The sequence below is a fragment of the Macaca nemestrina genome, chromosome 13 (assembly GCF_043159975.1).
Source record: "Macaca nemestrina isolate mMacNem1 chromosome 13, mMacNem.hap1, whole genome shotgun sequence".
Classification (NCBI taxonomy): Eukaryota; Metazoa; Chordata; class Mammalia; order Primates; family Cercopithecidae; genus Macaca; species Macaca nemestrina.
Genome location: NC_092137.1, coordinates 73,595,049 through 73,611,942, shown reverse-complemented (window position 1 = coordinate 73,611,942; position 16,894 = coordinate 73,595,049). Strand labels below are relative to the sequence as shown.

The 16,894-nt window shown below is 50.8% G+C and overlaps 2 protein-coding genes across 4 annotated transcripts in view; both read left to right on the top strand.

Annotated features, from left to right (window-relative positions):
• The first annotated feature begins 913 nt into the window (after window positions 1-913).
• Window positions 914-3,625, top strand: LOC105465268 (early growth response 4). 2 transcript variants are annotated; one of them, XM_011713604.3, is made up of 2 exons: window positions 914-1,378; window positions 1,782-3,625. In XM_011713604.3, exons 1-2 carry the CDS (start codon window positions 934-936, stop codon window positions 3,101-3,103), a joined length of 1,767 nt encoding a protein of 588 aa, XP_011711906.2. In that variant the 5' UTR covers window positions 914-933; the 3' UTR covers window positions 3,104-3,625. The 2 variants fall into 2 exon arrangements, with proteins under 2 accessions (XP_011711906.2, XP_011711905.1); XM_011713603.3 differs by having other exon boundaries at window positions 1,779-3,625.
• Window positions 3,626-9,605: 5,980 nt separating this feature from the next.
• The window catches only part of LOC105465266 (F-box protein 41), a 31,204-nt gene continuing 23,915 nt past the window's right edge, over window positions 9,606-16,894 (top strand). Inside the window, exons 1-2 of one of the 2 annotated variants that reach the window (XM_011713602.3) lie at window positions 9,606-10,332; window positions 13,325-13,499. The gene's annotated coding sequence lies outside the window, so the exon portion shown is untranslated. The remainder of the gene's footprint in view (window positions 10,333-13,324; window positions 13,500-16,894) is intronic. The other variant, XM_071076912.1, reaches the window with a different exon arrangement.

The window sequence follows — 16,894 nt, the reverse complement described above, 5'->3', positions numbered from 1 at the left end:
TAGTCAAAGATGTTGACTTCAACAACATTGGTATAAGTAAAAGGTTGGAAACTGCCTACATGCTCACAGATAGGAGACAAATCGACTAACTCAAAGTCCTCCCTTACAATGGAGTACTATACAGCCTTGAAAAAGAATGACAAGATCTTTATGTTAGGACATGGCACAATCTCTTAAGTTATTTCAAGTGAAAAAAATAATAATATTGCAGAACAATGTGTATGCTTGGATATACATAAAATTATTCTGAAAGAATACACAAGAAACTTAAATGTGGCTACCCCAGGAGTTAGTAATAAACGTGGGTGGAAAAAAGAGGGACTTTTACTTTTCAATTTAGAATATACCCTGTTGTGCTAGTTGACTTTCCTCCTACTATTGACAAGTATTACAGTCCTTTTTAATTGAAATAAGTTATTTTTCCTAGCACAAATTAAAAAAAAATTAAAATGGAAAAACACAGGCGTGAGCAAAATAAATGAATGGCAATAATCTCCATGCTTTACTGAGTGCGCCTGGACGTTGAAGTGCTCTCAGTTTTTCTCCATAGGAAATGCACAGGTGAGAAACTGACGTTAAAGGGGATTCAATGTCAAGCTAGTAAGTGGCACAGGGCAGATTCAAACCCAACACTGTGGAACCCCAAGTCCAAGGTCCTCCCCTGCTGCCCCTCGGTCTCTGCCTCTAGGCGGGAAGCACATCTACTGAACTGTCGGCGGGGTGAGGCGCAGCGCCCCAGACCGGCGCATCCGCGGCCCCGGCGCACACAGGCTCCATGCTTGGGGAGCGCGCGCGCACGCAGCGGCGCTAGCCTGGCGGCGGCGACAACAACAACGTCACAGCTCGAGCTTTCCTTTTCGGGAGTCCCCGGCACACATCCTGTGTCCATGTTTGGGCATTTACGTCACGGCGGCAGGGCCGGGGCCTCCCAAAATGGCAGTGGCCCGGGGAGTCGGAAGCCCGGAGCCAGCGCCGCCGCAGCTATATAAGTGGGGGGGCTGTGGGTTGGGGGAGCCCGGCTGCGCTTTGGAAAGGCGAGGAGCCGCCGCCCGAGGCCGGTGCGGGCGAGCGAGGGCGCCGCGGCTCCCCGACTCCTTTCACAGAGGTGAGTGCCCGAAGCCAGGAGCCCGGGCGCCTAGGTCTGCGCGCTGCGGGGAACCCCTACCGCCAGCCTCCCCGCCACCCGCGCGCCCCCAAGCACAGCGGGAGAGGCCCCAGGCGCCCCACAGCCGGCGCCGCGCCATGCTCCACCTTAGCGAGTTTTCCGAACCCGACGCGCTCCTGGTCAAGTCCACTGAAGGCTGTTGCGCCGAACCCAGCGCTGAATTGCCCCGGCTGCCCGCCAGGGACGCTCCCGCGGCCACCGGCTACCCTGGAGGTAAGGAGGGCGAGCAGGGGTGCTCAGACGACTACAGCGCAGCGCAGGGGCGCACCACACCTGAGAACCGGGAGGGACTGGGACACTGGAGCTGTGAGAATAGGGGCGATGGGAAGCTTAGGAGTCCTGGGGTGCGCACCCCCATTCCCACCCACACTGGGCCGCCAGCGCCTCCGCAGGAACCTGTGCGGTTATCGGAGCGCCCTTTTGCCTGTGCACGTGTGTTTTGCGTGTGCATGTTTCTGTGTGCTCCTTGGGACGTATGCGGGCCCCTGCTGAATCAGAACGTGCAAAAGGCACTTTGTGTATATCTGTGGGCACCAAGAGTTTCGTGGGTAGGGGCTGTGGACTCAGGTGCACCCTTTGATGTGCCCAGAGCTGATTCCTGCTCCCTCCTCAGCAGGCGACTTCTTGAGCTGGGCTTTGAACAGCTGCAGCGCAAGTGGGGACTTAGCCGACTCCTGCTTCCTGGAGGGGCCTGCGCCCACACCCCCTCCCGGCCTCAGCTACAGCGGTAGCTTCTTCATTCAGGCAGTGCCCGAACACCCGCACGACCCGGAGGCACTCTTCAACCTCATGTCGGGCATCTTAGGCCTGGCACCGTTCCCCGGTCCAGAGGCAGCAGCGTCCAGATCCCCGCTGGATGCCTCTTTTCCCGCGGGGCCCGATGCCTTGCTGCCGGGTCCGCCGGACCTTTACTCCCCAGATCTGGGAGCTGTCCCCTTCCCAGAGGCGTTCTGGGAGGCCTCGCCTTGCGCGGGCGCCCCCTCGCAGTGCCTGTATGAGCCTCAGCTCTCCCCGCCCGACGTCAAGCCCGGCCTCCGGGCGCCTCCTGCCTCGCCAGCGCTGGACGCTGCCTCTGCCTTTAAGGGTCCCTACGCGCCCTGGGAGCTGCTTTCTGTGGGGGCCCCGGGGAACTGTGGGTCACAGGGAGGCTACCAGACCGCCCCCGAGGCTCGTTTTCCTGCAATAGGGACCAAGATTGAGGACTTGCTGTCCATTAGCTGCCCTGCGGAACTGCCGGCCGTCCCAGCCAACAGACTCTACCCTAGCGGGGCCTATGACGCTTTCCCGCTGGCCCCGGGTGACTTAGGGGAGGGGGCTGAGGGCCTCCCTGGGCTCCTCACCCCTCCTAGTGGGGAGGGAGGGAGTAGCGGCGACGGCGGAGAGTTTCTAGTCAGTACGCAGCCTCAGCTTTCCCCGCTGGGCCTTCGCAGCGCCGCAGCGGCTGACTTCCCCAAACCTCTGGTGGCGGACATCCCTGGAAGCAGCGGCGTGGCTGCACCACCCGTGCCGCCACCGCCGCCCACCCCTTTCCCCCCGGCCAAGGTGCGACGCAAGGGGCGCCGTGGCGGCAAATGCAGCACACGCTGCTTCTGCCCGCGGCCGCACGCCAAGGCCTTCGCTTGCCCGGTGGAGAGTTGTGTGCGGAGCTTTGCGCGCTCCGACGAGCTCAATCGCCACCTGCGCATCCACACGGGCCACAAACCCTTCCAGTGCCGCATCTGCCTCCGCAACTTCAGCCGCAGCGACCACCTCACCACGCACGTGCGCACCCACACCGGCGAGAAGCCCTTTGCTTGCGACGTGTGCGGCCGCCGCTTCGCGCGCAGTGATGAGAAGAAACGGCACAGCAAGGTGCACCTCAAGCAGAAGGCGCGCGCCGAGGAGCGGCTCAAGGGCCTCGGCTTTTACTCGCTGGGCCTCTCCTTCGCCTCCCTCTGAGCAAGAGATGGGTTTATGGGTTGGAGCGCCGCCATTCGGCGCACACGAGATCCGTGCCGTTCCCCTCCCCGCTCTTCTTCCAACTCCTCCTCGCACGCCCGAGGGCCGGCCTCCGGTCCCGCTTCCAGTTTCCTTGAAGCGCCCGCCGCACACGCCCTATTCAGCACCAGTTCCGCGGACAGTTCCCGCGGTCCAGGCGCTGTCCCTTGTCAGCCGCGCTTTGGGGGAAGTCTTCTGAGACCACCCAGTGAATAGGCACTACCCTGGGATTCAAGACAGTCTTTTGTAACTGGCGCACGCCCCACGCCTTCCTCTATAACCCCCAGAGACAGGCTGGGGCAGCGCCAAGCCGGTCTCGCGCGGGACTTTGTACAGCAGTGTCTTATCCAGCAGCCATTGGATGTAACGTTTTGCTTTGGGGTTTTTTTCTTTTGTTGTTAATTTTTGTAAAGCAGATGCTACTCTCAAGCAGTTGACAAAACTGTTTATTTTTGCAATTAAAATTATTGTGCTAAAAGCTTACCGAATCTGCCATGTAAGCTCCTGACCCTTCCCCTCAGCTTCTCCCCCAGGACCATAAGTGCCAGAAGATAAAGGACATCCCCACACTCATGGGGTACAGGCCCTGAACATATTACACACCCACTGCCAGGTACACCTGCCAGGAACTGCGGCACAGAGTAGGCATTCAATAAATGTGTGCTGAGTTAATGAACGAATTTAATCACAGCTCACCTAAGGGCTGGAGGTGTTTCTGGAACTTCAAAGTGGTTAAAAGGTGTAGGTGTTCAACATTATATATATATATATATTATTCTCCTTAATCCTCACAATCCCAAATAAAGCAGGCATACACCTCACTTCAAAGGTGTGGAAGCAATGTAGATAGCTTGCTGGAACAATGTAGTTAACCCAGGCTAGGAACAGACAGGTCAAACACATCTATCTAACTTCAAAGCCAACCCTCATTTTCCAACCCCAGAATGGAGGCACCTAAGCTTAACAGCACTGATTGGAAACGCTTCCTACCAGAAGGTGAGAAACAGGTTTGGCAGCTAGAGGGAGCTCCAGGCAGTAGCGACAGCAGCAAAAGGCTGCAGTATTTTGGTGCTGTTTGAGAAAGCCCAGAGTGTTCACTGTCACAGAGGCTCCAGACAGTATCTATGCATCTGTTCAAGAGTCACATGGTGTCAGGGCCCAAAGGGTATCAGCATTTAGCTAGAGCACACCTGAATATAGCAAGGAGCAGGCACTTGCCAGAGACTCATGGTCACCCTAGTTGCTCTTCCCACAAAAAGGATCTTCTCCAGGAGGCATCAGCCTACTTACCATTCAGCCATGCACCTGCCACAGCCACTTTTCTCCAGCTGTCCTTCCAAGTGAACCCTTTATGGCTTTGGGATCAGAGGAAGGCTAGGAGGGTGATGAGGAAAGCATGACTTTGTAATGGTGAAGGTGGCCCTTTTTACTCTTTGAACTCCCTACCCAAAGCTTTTCCACTTTTTCTGGCCATCTTGGGCAGACCTTGGAGCATAAAAAGGCTGCTGTGCTCTCCATCTCTCTGCTCCAATGACCCCTCTCTGATAAGGAAGAAAGAAGGCCTGTGTCTGGGGACTTCATTCTTTTCTCTTCTGAGCTGAGCTGTTCTTGAATTAAGAGAGCTTACAGCCCTATGATGCCAGATCAAACCAGCTTCTGATCCTCTTGCTTGTTTCTTCACCCCTTCACTCTCAGATATGCTCACCCTCCACCGCACAGTCCAACTGACCAGAGACAAAATGATCAACTCAGAGAATCCCATCCGTTTCTCTCCCCAGGTGTTAAGTGCTTTCATGTGGCCAAGTATCTTGTATCTAAGAAACTAATTTGTGATAAAGGATTTAATATTACCTCTTCTAGGAGAATTAACATTTTAGAAGAGTAGCCTGCAGAGGGCAATGTTTAACCCTATGAAGAGGCCCAAATGGAGAACTGTCAGGCACTGTGATAAGTAAGTGGTATATTCATGGAGACGCAAGATAATGATGACCCTCATTGTCTTACTATTTAAGTCACCACACCTTTCACTTATTAGGCATGGGCCACCTGACTTCACTTTTCATGAAGAGTAGGGCAAGAAAAGCATAATGGCCCATATTTCAAGCAACTGCTCCCAAACCACACAACCTGAACAAAGGAGGAAATGCAGACAGTGGGTGGCTGGCCTCTGATCACCCCTATCTTGTCCTCTCCAGCAGCATTCCAGCAAGTGCTATCAGCTCTATTATTCCCCTTGTCCTCACACTCACCTAGGCTTAACATCACTGATGAGAAAATTGAACCCCAAAGAAGTGACTTAGTAGTAGTCCTGGTATCAGAGCCCAGTCTGGCTCTATAATTCCTAGCTGAGAAGTTCCTGCTATGTCCCAAGGGACACTGCTCCCATTTATTGGAGCGTCCCCTAGGGATTGTGAGGGACGAGAATGTTAGGCTAGAGATGGAAAGAGTTAAAACCAAACAATCTGAAAATCAATCCAAACCCAGGACCCAACCAGAATTGGAGACCAAAGAGCTCATTTTCCTTATTTGCTCCTCTTTTTCAACTGGTCCTCAAAACGTGTTTTCCTGGAGCAGTTCTTAGCTCTCTTCTTTCCTATTTCAACACTTTCCTTAGAGAGTACATTCATTGCCAAGCCTTCAGCTATTATTCCTACGTAAATGGCTTCTAAGTCAGGCAGCCCCATGGTTCTAATGAATACCCCAATATGGATGTCCCACCACCATTCCAAATACAGTCTGTCTAAAATCAAATCACCCTTCCACATTTCTAGTAATAGCAATGTTATTTGATTCGCTGAACTCATCTAAGCAACTACAGCTCTGTGGGATTCACTGTTGCTTCTTCCCTCCCCACACATCCAGGCTGTCACTTAGACTTGTTGAATCTTACTGTAATTCTTCAGGGTCTTCTCTCCTCTCATTCATGGCACATTGTTTCCTGTTACGTATTATAATCTTTAGCTTGCGAGCTCAACGTCAGTGGGGATTTACTTGGGCAGCAATACTCTGTGGCCTTGGGTGACGGTATGTTTCTCCTGAGCAGTTTCCTGTTTGCTTCTACCAGGCACTCCAAGAGTATCACCTGATGGAGATCAATCTTTTGTTAATTTCTTGGCTTGAAGTTCTTGTAACATGCAGATGTTTTGAGTTCAAACTCCAGCTCAAGTAGTTATAAATTCTCAGAGGCAGTTCTCCCTTCTCTAACCAGGACCCAGGTCAGGACAAACAAGCAATATGCCTCCCTTCCCATACCTTCTGGGGTTAGTCACGGCATATCTGATGCTTATATTTCTTGGTCTCAGTCCCCTTATTTTGGTCCATGTAGACTTTTTCCCCTTTCTTGCAAGCTCAGCTAAACATTTCAGGAAATGTCTGTCAATTTTATGAAGCAGTCCACATATTTTGTAGCAAGAGAGTATTTGGGCTATCTAGTCAACAATGTTGTTGAAAACTGAAGCCAGATGATATGAATTCTTCTATTAAAATATTTCCCACATTTATCCTCTCTGTGCTGATTGCCAGCACCTTAGTCCATGCCACTCCCTCCATATACACACATACCTTGGCTATGTCAATTTCATATAATCACATAACAACGTTGCAGTTGGAAGGAGTTTGTAAGAATATCCTGTCCAGGCCAGGAATGGTGGCTTATGCCTGTAATCCCAGTACTTTGGAAGGCCAAGGTGGGTGGCTGGCTTGAGTCCAGGAGTTCAAGACCAGCCTGGGCAACATGGCAAAACCCTGTCTCTATTTTTAAAAATATTTTCTTAAAAAGAACATCGTGTCCAAACCCACGCTCTATAGAAGAGAAAACTGAAGCCCAAGATATTTGGGGATTTTCTGAAGGGCACACAGATAATAAGAGAATGAAATGGGCCTTGAACCTGGACCTTCCAGTTCCAAGACCAGTGCATATCTAAATATTCACTCACTCCACAGATACTGAGTGCTACTACATGCTGGGCCAGTGGTTCCCAACTATTTTACTTTCTGGTGCACCTGAGAAATTCAACACACACATAAGTAATAGAGGAACAGAGAAGTCCTGATTCTCACACTGGAAAGGTGGGAAAAAGTAATACAAATCTTGATGAGGTGGGATATGGGGGAGAGTTTGAGAAAGCAACCCAGAATGTTTGCTATTTTCTCTCTCTTCACCCCAACTCCTGTACCCTATTTGAGAGAAGGCTACATTATGCCAAACTGCTTCCTGTGGTCCCTCTGCCTCCCTTATCCCTCTTTTCATTCCACATTGCCCAGCACTAATGATGAAAATTTCCTAATATGCCATTCACAACAAGTGTTTATCCCAAACTGACCAAGGTTTCCACTCTCCTATAAAAAAAATACCTATTTTTCACCCTTGCTGTCAAAGCCCTCTTTATGTGATCCAAATTCACCTTCCAACCTCCTCTGTCATCTCTCCCTTTGTGCTTTGCTCTGCCACCTCTCTTCCCCCACCAGTTATCCAAATGCTCCCACTCTTGAGCACCTTCAAGGGCAGAAACCTTATTTGATCCACATTTGTGGTCCCCATATCACCAAGCCTAATATGAAAGTGCTTAATTATTATGTCAATTAGTCGAACAACAACCAAAAAAAAAAAAAACCCAAAAGGAGAAGAAGGGAAACAGAAAGAGGAGGAAGAGAAGGAAGGTGGTTGGAGAGCATGAAGCTGGCAAAGAGAGAGGGAGGAGAAAGGATCAGGAGGGAGAGATGGGAAAAAGCAGGACTGAGGACCGAGTCTGCAGCGAGGGGCTCTGATGGGCACCATAGGTCTCATGAGTGGGTCTACACCTCTGGCTAGTCTGGGTCTTTCCAGCACTTCCTGAGCCCACAATTCTCTGCCTCAGCTCTGGGACCCCAGAGGTGTCTCCGTCACTGAGCTCTCTCTCTCTTTTGGTTTCGCTGGTTCACATGGAGTGGGATTCAGTTTAACATTTTTAGAACTGTGGTTCCCATAACAACCAAGCAGGAACTGTTATCTGTGAAATGTAGCATGGGCACACATGCGCACAAATACATATGCATACATTCATAGACATATGCACACACACATGCACACGTGCAAATACACAAGCATGAACTCATACCCACACATACACACATGCACGCATGCATGTGCTCACAGATACACACATGCACCTGTGTACAACTGCATACACACACATCCACACATACTCATGCACACATGCACAAAAGCACACACATACATAGCCGTGCATGTCCCAAATTGTTTTGACACATTCACAGGATTCACAGAGTGAGGAGAAACATCACAACAACAAAGGTTAAACCAAGAAAATATACGGACATTTTTGGCCATCTGCAAGAGCAGATGGATTTGGGGAATCTGCATTTTAACAGGTGAAGGTCCAGTGGACTTTATTATAGAGAGAAGGCAGGAGAGCACTGTGGTTGAGCATAGACTTTGGAGTTTGATGACTTGAGTTAAAATCCTGACTATGCCATTTTTTGAGCTCTGAACTTTAGCAGCTTCATCTGCAAAGTGGGGATAATAATATTAGGAAGAGTAAATGATATGCATAAAAATTATTAGCATGATGCTTGGCACCTGGTTAATAGGAGCTGTTATCGTTTAGGTATTAGGAAAAGTGATTTCTCATTTGCCCAATCTTGGAAGACTTCCTCGAGGAAGAAAGAAATTCAAGAGCTATAGAGAGGAAGAGAAGATCAAGAGAGGGGGAATTCGACCTGATTGGCCACTGTACAGCCTCTGTCCTTATTAAATTTGCCATTCCCCCAAAGCCACTGACAAGTTTACAAATTATCCTTCCTGATACTGAATGTCCCAATGCCTCTGCCTTCACAGGAATGGGATGGGGATCAAAGAGAGTTCCCATGAGCCCCAGAGTTACTGGAATCCTGGGACTAAGTTGGGTTTCTGCTCTCCTGCAACCAGACTGCCCCTCAAGGCAATGTGCACAGCCCTGCCCAAGCACCACCCTCAGGCTGAAATAACACTTTCCCCTTTTCTCATCCAAGCCTCAGCTCTGCTCTGGCCTTAGTAGCCTCCAAACCTGTTTCTCAGCCCCACTACAGCCCTGTGGACTTCCTCCAAGCCCACGACAGCCAGATTGTTCCTGCCTCACCAGCTGGGTAGGCCTTAGGCCAAAGGTGGGGCCCTCTGGGTGCTCCAGTCCCAAGAAGCCTGGCTGCTCTCCTAGCCAAGTGGTGGGAGTGGGTAGGAGGGAATCAGGGACCTGGAGGCCTTTTCCTCCTCCTCTAGGTCCGGGATGGGATTTGTGATGGGTACACGTGTTCCTAGGCGGCTCTTTAAGAGCAGAATTGGGTCCCCGGATGGGGTCCGGCCCCAGCTCCGCTGGTTCCTTAGGAATGCCCAGAGGGCATCATCCCAGGCGGTCTCCGCGGAGACCAAGCGTCTGACCCGAGGTCGCCGAGTGCACGACCCAGGCGCGCTGCCCATGAGGCCGCTTAGGGATCGTGGCGCAAGTCTCAGGAGTAGCGCCCGCGCCCGCCCCCTTCCGGATTCACAGAACAGCCCACCCCCGGATTTGCCCCCGCGTGGAAGCAGGCCCAAGCCAGAGTGGTAGGGTTAGGGTGGAGAGGCCCTGATTCAAGGTGGGCAACAGAAGCCACAGCTGGAGGTGCCCAGCGCGGGGAGTGCACTGGGCGGTGCCGGGAGCCGGGAAGACTGGGATCCGGGAGAAGCGCGGCGCGAGCTGTCCCTGCACCCCCAGGGCGGCGCCGAAGACCCCTCCCCCATCGAAACCACCTTGAGCGGAAAACGTGGGGTCCCGGCGCAGCCGCTTCTGGCCGCATCTGCCTCTCCCCAGCTCGCTGGAGAGCCCGCCCCGGAGGAGGGGCTGGCTCCGCCCCACCTCCGTGCTGCCTCCCTCCCCCTTCCCTTGCTTTCCTCGGGCCGCGCGCCCCCTCCTCCCCCTCCTCCTCCTCCTCCTCCTCCTCCTCCATCCTTCCTCCCGCCGGGTTCGTGCGCCCCTCCCGCTGCGACTGGCTGGGAGGCTCGGCCGCCCCCGCCCCGACAGGGAGGCGGGGGCGCTAGCCGCGGCCGCCACCCGAGGCTGCGGAGGGGAACGAGATCCGAGGCCCCGAGGCGGCCCTGCGTCTGGACCGGGCGCGCGGGGGCTCTTCTGCGCCCCCCAGCCCTGGGCCGCTGGGCCTGGCCTCGCCGCGGGGTGGAGGAGGTAAGGGCGAGTTGCGGGCACGCTGCGGGACTGCTCCTGGAGAGGGAAGGAGGGAGGACCCCAGCCACTGTGCCTTCTTCCCCTTCCTTCTCCCCTACAGCCCTCCGGAGGCCCGCGAGGCCGCCCAACCGGGAGGGATTCTGGGCAGGCCAGACCAGAGGAAGGGAAGGGGTTAATTTAAGAAATTAAAATCAGAACGTTTTGAGATCAGGCTTCCCCTCCCCCCTCTCGCCTGTCGCTCCCTGAGCCAGGTTTTGGGGCGGGGGCGGGCTCCAGAACCCCACTGGGACTCTGGACCTTGGAGAACAGGGGCCAGAGGGAGGGAGGAGGGGAAGCGCCCTGAAACCCCAGCCCTCCCTGCCGGCTTCTGAGGGGCTGGGGGAGGGGCCTGGTGTTGAGGCCTGGCTGGGCACCTGTGCGGGTGTCAGTGCGTGCTGGTGTGCACGTGTGATAGTCTGGAGGTGTGCATGTGTGTGCACGCATGTTTCTGACTCTTTACATCCAGTGCCTGTACTGGTGACAGTGCTCACAGTGTCTCTGAATGTGTGCACCCCTCTGCATTGCTTTGCATGTGAGTGTGTGTGACACGGGGCCTGTGTGCACTGCCCACAGTCTGCCGGCGAGTACTGTGTGGGCCTGCTCTCTCCTTAGGTCTCTCTGCAGCGAGGGACCCAGATGGTTTTCTGGGTGTGGGATCCAGGTTCTGGAACCTGTGTGTGACCTTGGGAGGTGTGTGCCTGTTTGCAGGAGCAGGAGAGTAAGGGAGGGCTTAGAACAGAAAAAGCAGTGCCAGGGCTTCCAGAAGGCAGAGGACTGGATGCATTGACCCCTGAGGGTCTTTGCCAGGCTGGAGTGACTACTCTGGGAGGTATACATGTTGGGGCCACAGCCACAGGTGTGGAGAGTCAGAGCCCCAGCCTTCTTGGGGGATTCAGAGGGATTATAGAGGCAGTGGGCATTCCTTTACTCCCCACCCACAGGGGCCTAATAGGGGTATAATAGGGACAACTCCAGCTGCCTCCCCCATCCTTAGGATACCTCCACCTGCTGGCAGATGCCTCCTAAAAGTACCCAGCTTAGAGCTTCATTTCTTTGGCTTGTAAATCCATCTGTTAACATCCAAATCTTCCTTCCCCATTTCTGTAATTTCCACCTTCTCAGCCCCTTTTCTGCATGTGGATTTTACATGGGAAGAGAGGGAAAGAACTGTTGGGCCCTGAAGGCCAAGTGGGACGGAGAGAAGATGCCATGAATGTGATGGGGAGTTGGGGGCAGAGAGGCAGGGCCACCAGAAAACAAACTCTATTACCTTCTCAATTTTGCCTAATCTGAATTTCACAGAGAAAGAGACAGACACAGAGAGGGAGTTTGGTGATATCCACACAGTTGTTTCTAGATTTAGGAATGCCTATATGGCTTCATTTTTGTTTTTGTTTTGGAATATTTGTTTGTTTTAGACAGGCTCTTGCTCTGTCACCAAGGCTGGAGTGCAGTGGAGTGATCATAGCTCACTGCAGCCTTGACCTCCCGGGCCCAACCGATCCTCCCACCTCAGTCTCCCAAGTAGCTGGGACCACAGGCATATGCCACCATACCTGCCTACTTTTTTTTTTCTTTTGGTAGAGACAGGGTCTCCCTATGTTGCCCAGTCTGGTCTCAAACTCCTGGGCTCAAGTCCTCCTGCCTCAGCCTCCTGAAGTGGTGGGATTATGGCCACTGTGCCCAGCTTTGTTTTGGAATATTTGTAATGGGAAGGGAGTGATGGTTGTTGAAAAGTAATTACCATCCTGCCTTTGAATTCCCTAGATCTCTTTACCTCTCTGGTGACCTATCACACCCTTTATCCATTCATTTAACAAATATGAGGCCAGGCGCAGTGGCTCACACCTGTAATCCCAGCACTTTGGGATGCCAAGGCGGGCTAATCACCTGAGGTCAGGAGTTCGAGACCAGCCTGACCAACATGGAGAAACTCCATCTCTACTAAAAATACAAAAACTAGCTGGTGCGGTTGTGCATGCCTATAATCCCAGCTACTCAGGAGACTGAGACAGGAGAATTGCTTGAACTTGGGAGGCAGAGGTTGGGGTAAGCCGAGATGCCATTGCACTCCAGCCTGGACAACAAGAGTGAAACTCTGTCTCAAAAACATAAAAATAATTATTGCATGTTACCATGGGCCAACCTGTGTATATTACAGTGTTAGCATGATGTTCCCAATCAGAAGGAGCACAATGTGGAGACCAAGGGCATGAGCTTTGGTCGTCACTTAGTACTGGGTTCATATCCTACTTTATCATGGTTTTAGTTATTCATTAGGTTGTAACAGACCACCCCAGAATTTCTGGATTTAAAACAACAGTGATTTATTATTCCTTCATGGCCTGTGGGTCAGCTGTGACTGTGACTGTGGCTGTGGGCCCTGCTGTTCTCACATGGACTGTCACACAGCTGTATTATGTTGAGAAACTAATAGGAGAGGGACAACAAAATAGCCTCTCATTCTCCAGGGTCTCAATACATGTGGCATCTAATCACTTGCTAGTCTAGCCCAAGTTTCTTATGTGGCAACTGGATCCCAAGAGGGAGCATTCCAAGAGGACAAGTCCTAAGTTACAACTGCTGATCAAGCCTCTGCCTGCGTCAGGCTTGCAAATGTCCAGTTGGCCAAAGCAAGTCACATGGCCAATCCCTGAGTCAGTGTGGGAGGAGAGCACATAAGGACAGGAATACTGGGAGGCATGTCTCATTGGGGACCACCAAAGCAACAGTCCATTACAGGCTTTCCTTGGGCAAGTGATTTGGACTCTCTGAGCCTCAGTTTCCTCATCCTAGTATGGAAGCAGTACCACCTACTTGGCAGCATTTTTGTGAGGACCGAGTGAATAACATGATGTCTGACCAGAATCATTAGTAGATAAGTATTCACTGTTTTGATTGTTAAACTGCAGCACCCTAATGGCACAACTCTTATTCATTTATGTGTACCCAGTGCCTAGCATGGGCCTTGTGCTGGACATCATTTGCTGGGTGGATAAAATGGACTGACGCAGACAAGCCCTAAGCCTAAGAACTCAGCTAGAGCAAAGCTGCAGCAATGAGAAGACAGCAAGCTCTTACCTCCCAGTAGGTGACCAGCAGAACCAGGAAGCCACCTGTTATTCAAGGTGATTCTTGGATTTACTTAATTGTAACCAGTTCCATGATGATGAGTGGTGGAAATTGCTTTGGTTACATGAAATCAATTTCTCCATTATTCAGTGTGATTCCTCTAACAACATACTGATATCTACTGTGTGTGAGGATGAATCTGTTGTATTGTCTCTGCTTCCAGTGTATGTGTTAGGAGGTATCTGATGTGCAAACATGTCCATGATTATCAGTATGTGATGCCTGCTACCACATCCTTGAAGAGGTACAGTAAGGAGTGATTCATGCAGTGATGTGATTTGAGCTGTAGAGGGAGAGGTCAAGGAAGGCTTGAAGGAAAAGATGGCATTTGAGCTGGGCCTGCAGAATTCAGGCCCAGGAGTCCCAGGAAGAGGGACCAGCATGAACCTAGACTTGGGGATGTGACAGCGCATGGCATTTCCCCATGGAGCAAAATCTTGTAGGGCACCCTAAGAACGCATATGGGAGAGAAGCAAAGACAAAAGCTAGAGCTGGCGGAGCTCAGGGATGGTTAGATTCCAGCCAATCTTGAGGATGGGCGAGGCCAGGTGGATATCACCTCTCAGAAGATGGCCAGCCTTCTGAAATGTTTTTAGAATAAAAGTGATGTGACTGGATCAATATATGCAGAAAACTTTGGAAGCTGTGAGAATTCAAAGCTGGGAGATTTATAGACTCCATTTAGACAATATCAGTGGTCCATATAGAAGGGGATATAGGTCTGAACTGGGGAAGTGGCTTTAGGAAAAGTAGACAGAATCAAATATTTAGAAGTTAGTGTTGACAAAAATCAGTGATTGATGAGATCTGAGGGGGACTGAAAATTCAGAGATGGCTTTGGGGCGGCGGGGGATGGGGCGCTATCCAGGGTGCTGAATAGATAACCAGGGCATTGGTTGAGATGGGAGCCATGAGAAAGAATGTTTGGAGGTGGGCGTTGGGGTATTGTGAGTTCAGTATTAGTCACATTAAGCTTTGAGCCGTCAATATTGAAATACCACTCTTTTCATTCTCTCCCTGTCTACTGGCTGCTTCTAAGAAGCATTTATTTTTTTTTTTTTAAAGAATTGCTATACATTTCAGGTCTAAGGCATTGAATCATTCGTGCCTCGGGCCTGCGGAAGTGAAGATATAGAGTAGAATTAGGTTAGCTTTAAGAAGAATTAAATATGTTCAGGTCACTCCCATCTTAGAAACTGCTTCTGGATTCTCCCATGCTGCCTCCTCCTCTTCACAGTTGAGCTTCTTGTATTCACTCATTGTCTCCTCACGTCCTTACCTCACTCACTCCTCAGCCCACATCAACCAGGCCCATCAAAGCAGCCCTCTTGAAAGTGCCGAGTGGGCCTTTCCCTCTTCTGCTCTTACTTGAGTTGTCAACATTATTTCTACTGTTGCTCACTCCTCTCCTGAACGTCCTCTCCTCCCTAAGATTCCTTGCCAGAACTCCCATTTCTGCTGCTGGTTCTTAGGAACCTCTTGGTTCTTCTGCCTCTCTGAGGGTCCATCTTTTCCCCCAGCTCCCCTCTCTCTGAACCCTCTCCCTGGACTTGCTCATTGATTAAATACTTTCCTTTTTACCCTTAAGTTGCCAAAACTGTATTTTTTGGCTCCGTGTTGCAATCCATGTACTGAATATCTCTACTTCCACGGCCCAGTGGAACCTCAAACTCATGGAATCCACAGCCAAAATTATCTCCCTTCAAAACTTGCCATCCTCCACTTTTCCTCCTTGCTGAGTCACATCCTCATCTCCCCAGTTGTTTAAGACCCAAACCTGAGCCTCATTCTTGATTCCTCCCTTTCTTACCTGCCACAGTCATTCTGTCACCAGGCCTTCTTGATTCTCCTTCCTTAATTGCTCCCATATCCATCCTTCTGCCCATTTGCACTCCTGCTACCTTGGTTAATAGTTTCCACTTCCAGTGTTCCAACAACCTTCTTCCTGACCTTGGCTCTCTGTATTTTATTCTCTAAACTAAATCTGATCAAGCCCTTGCCATTTGTTCATTCCACAAACACTACCCCATGAGCACCTGCCCCATGCCAGGCACTGTTAGAAGTGTTGGGGAAATAGCAGTGATTGAGATACACAATGTCTCTATCCTTGAGGAGCTTACATTTAAGTTCCCTGAAGGAGGAATACTCTTTCTCACTTCCTTGCCCTTATACATGCTGTTTCATGTGCTCTGAATGTCTTTCTTCTCCTACCCCAACCTCATAGTTGCTCTTCTTCACCTGGCAATCATATTTTCCTCTTCAAGAGTCAGCTTAGATGCTACCGCCTCTGGGGGTTCCCCAGTCCTCCAATTCTTCAAGTTAGGTTAAGTGTAGATCCCGTGCCTGCCTCTTGCATAATGTTTATTTCATAATTGTATCTTCTAACACCTCAGTCGGCCCCGGGAGACAACAAACTGTGTGTAGGCCAAGACTGGATCTTGTTTGTCTTTGCCCTCAACAAACCTAGCACAGCACCTGGTATAGCTCATGGCACAGGGTAGGTACTCAGTAAATACACATAGAATAAATTTGTGTTTGAATAGAGCTTAGGAGAGAACTCTTGGCTAGAAATGCAGATTTGGGAGATGATTAGTTAGGACGCTTGATTGCAAGGGACAGAAATTCAACCTGAACTACTTTAAGCAAATTTACCAATTCCTATAACTGGAAAGAAGGGAAATGAATGAGTCTTGGACACCCAGGTCCTCACAGATGTGGTGAGGACTCTCCAGCTCTTGGCTCAGCTTTCCTCTGAGTATTCCCCACCATGCATGGGTTTTCTCCATGTGATGGGTGGAGGTTGCACAAGGCCATAGACAGCTTCACCATCCTAGCATGGGATCCCAGAGGGACAAGAGGACTATTTGATCTTTCATATAAACTCCCAGTAGAGGACTCTGTTGGCTCAGCTTGAGGAATATGCTCAACCCTGGGTCAATCACTGTGGCCAAGAAGATAGAAATACTGTGATTGGCCAGGCCTGGGTCATGTGCCCACCTACTAGGATTGACACCCCGGCCAGAACCACATAAAGTACAGAGGGGCAGCTCACTAAAGAAAGGATGAGATGTTGCTATTACCAGAAGGTGAAGAAGACTTGCGGAGCAGATGAAAATCATAATGCCCACTGCAGGGACTATCAGTGACCACATGATGGTGGAAGCCATAGAAATGCAAGATGATCTGTGTTGCTGGCAAAGTCAACGTGTGAGAATGTGACAGGAAGCACGAGCTAGAGAAGACACACATCTTAAGATGGTTGGTCTTGTTTGAAGAGATAAGACTCACATACCTGTAAGCCTTAAAAAAAAAAAAGAAAAAAAAAAGTACCTCTGATTAGTTCAGCCTGTAGAATCCTTCTATCCAAAGAAAACCTTGCCGGGGACTTGAA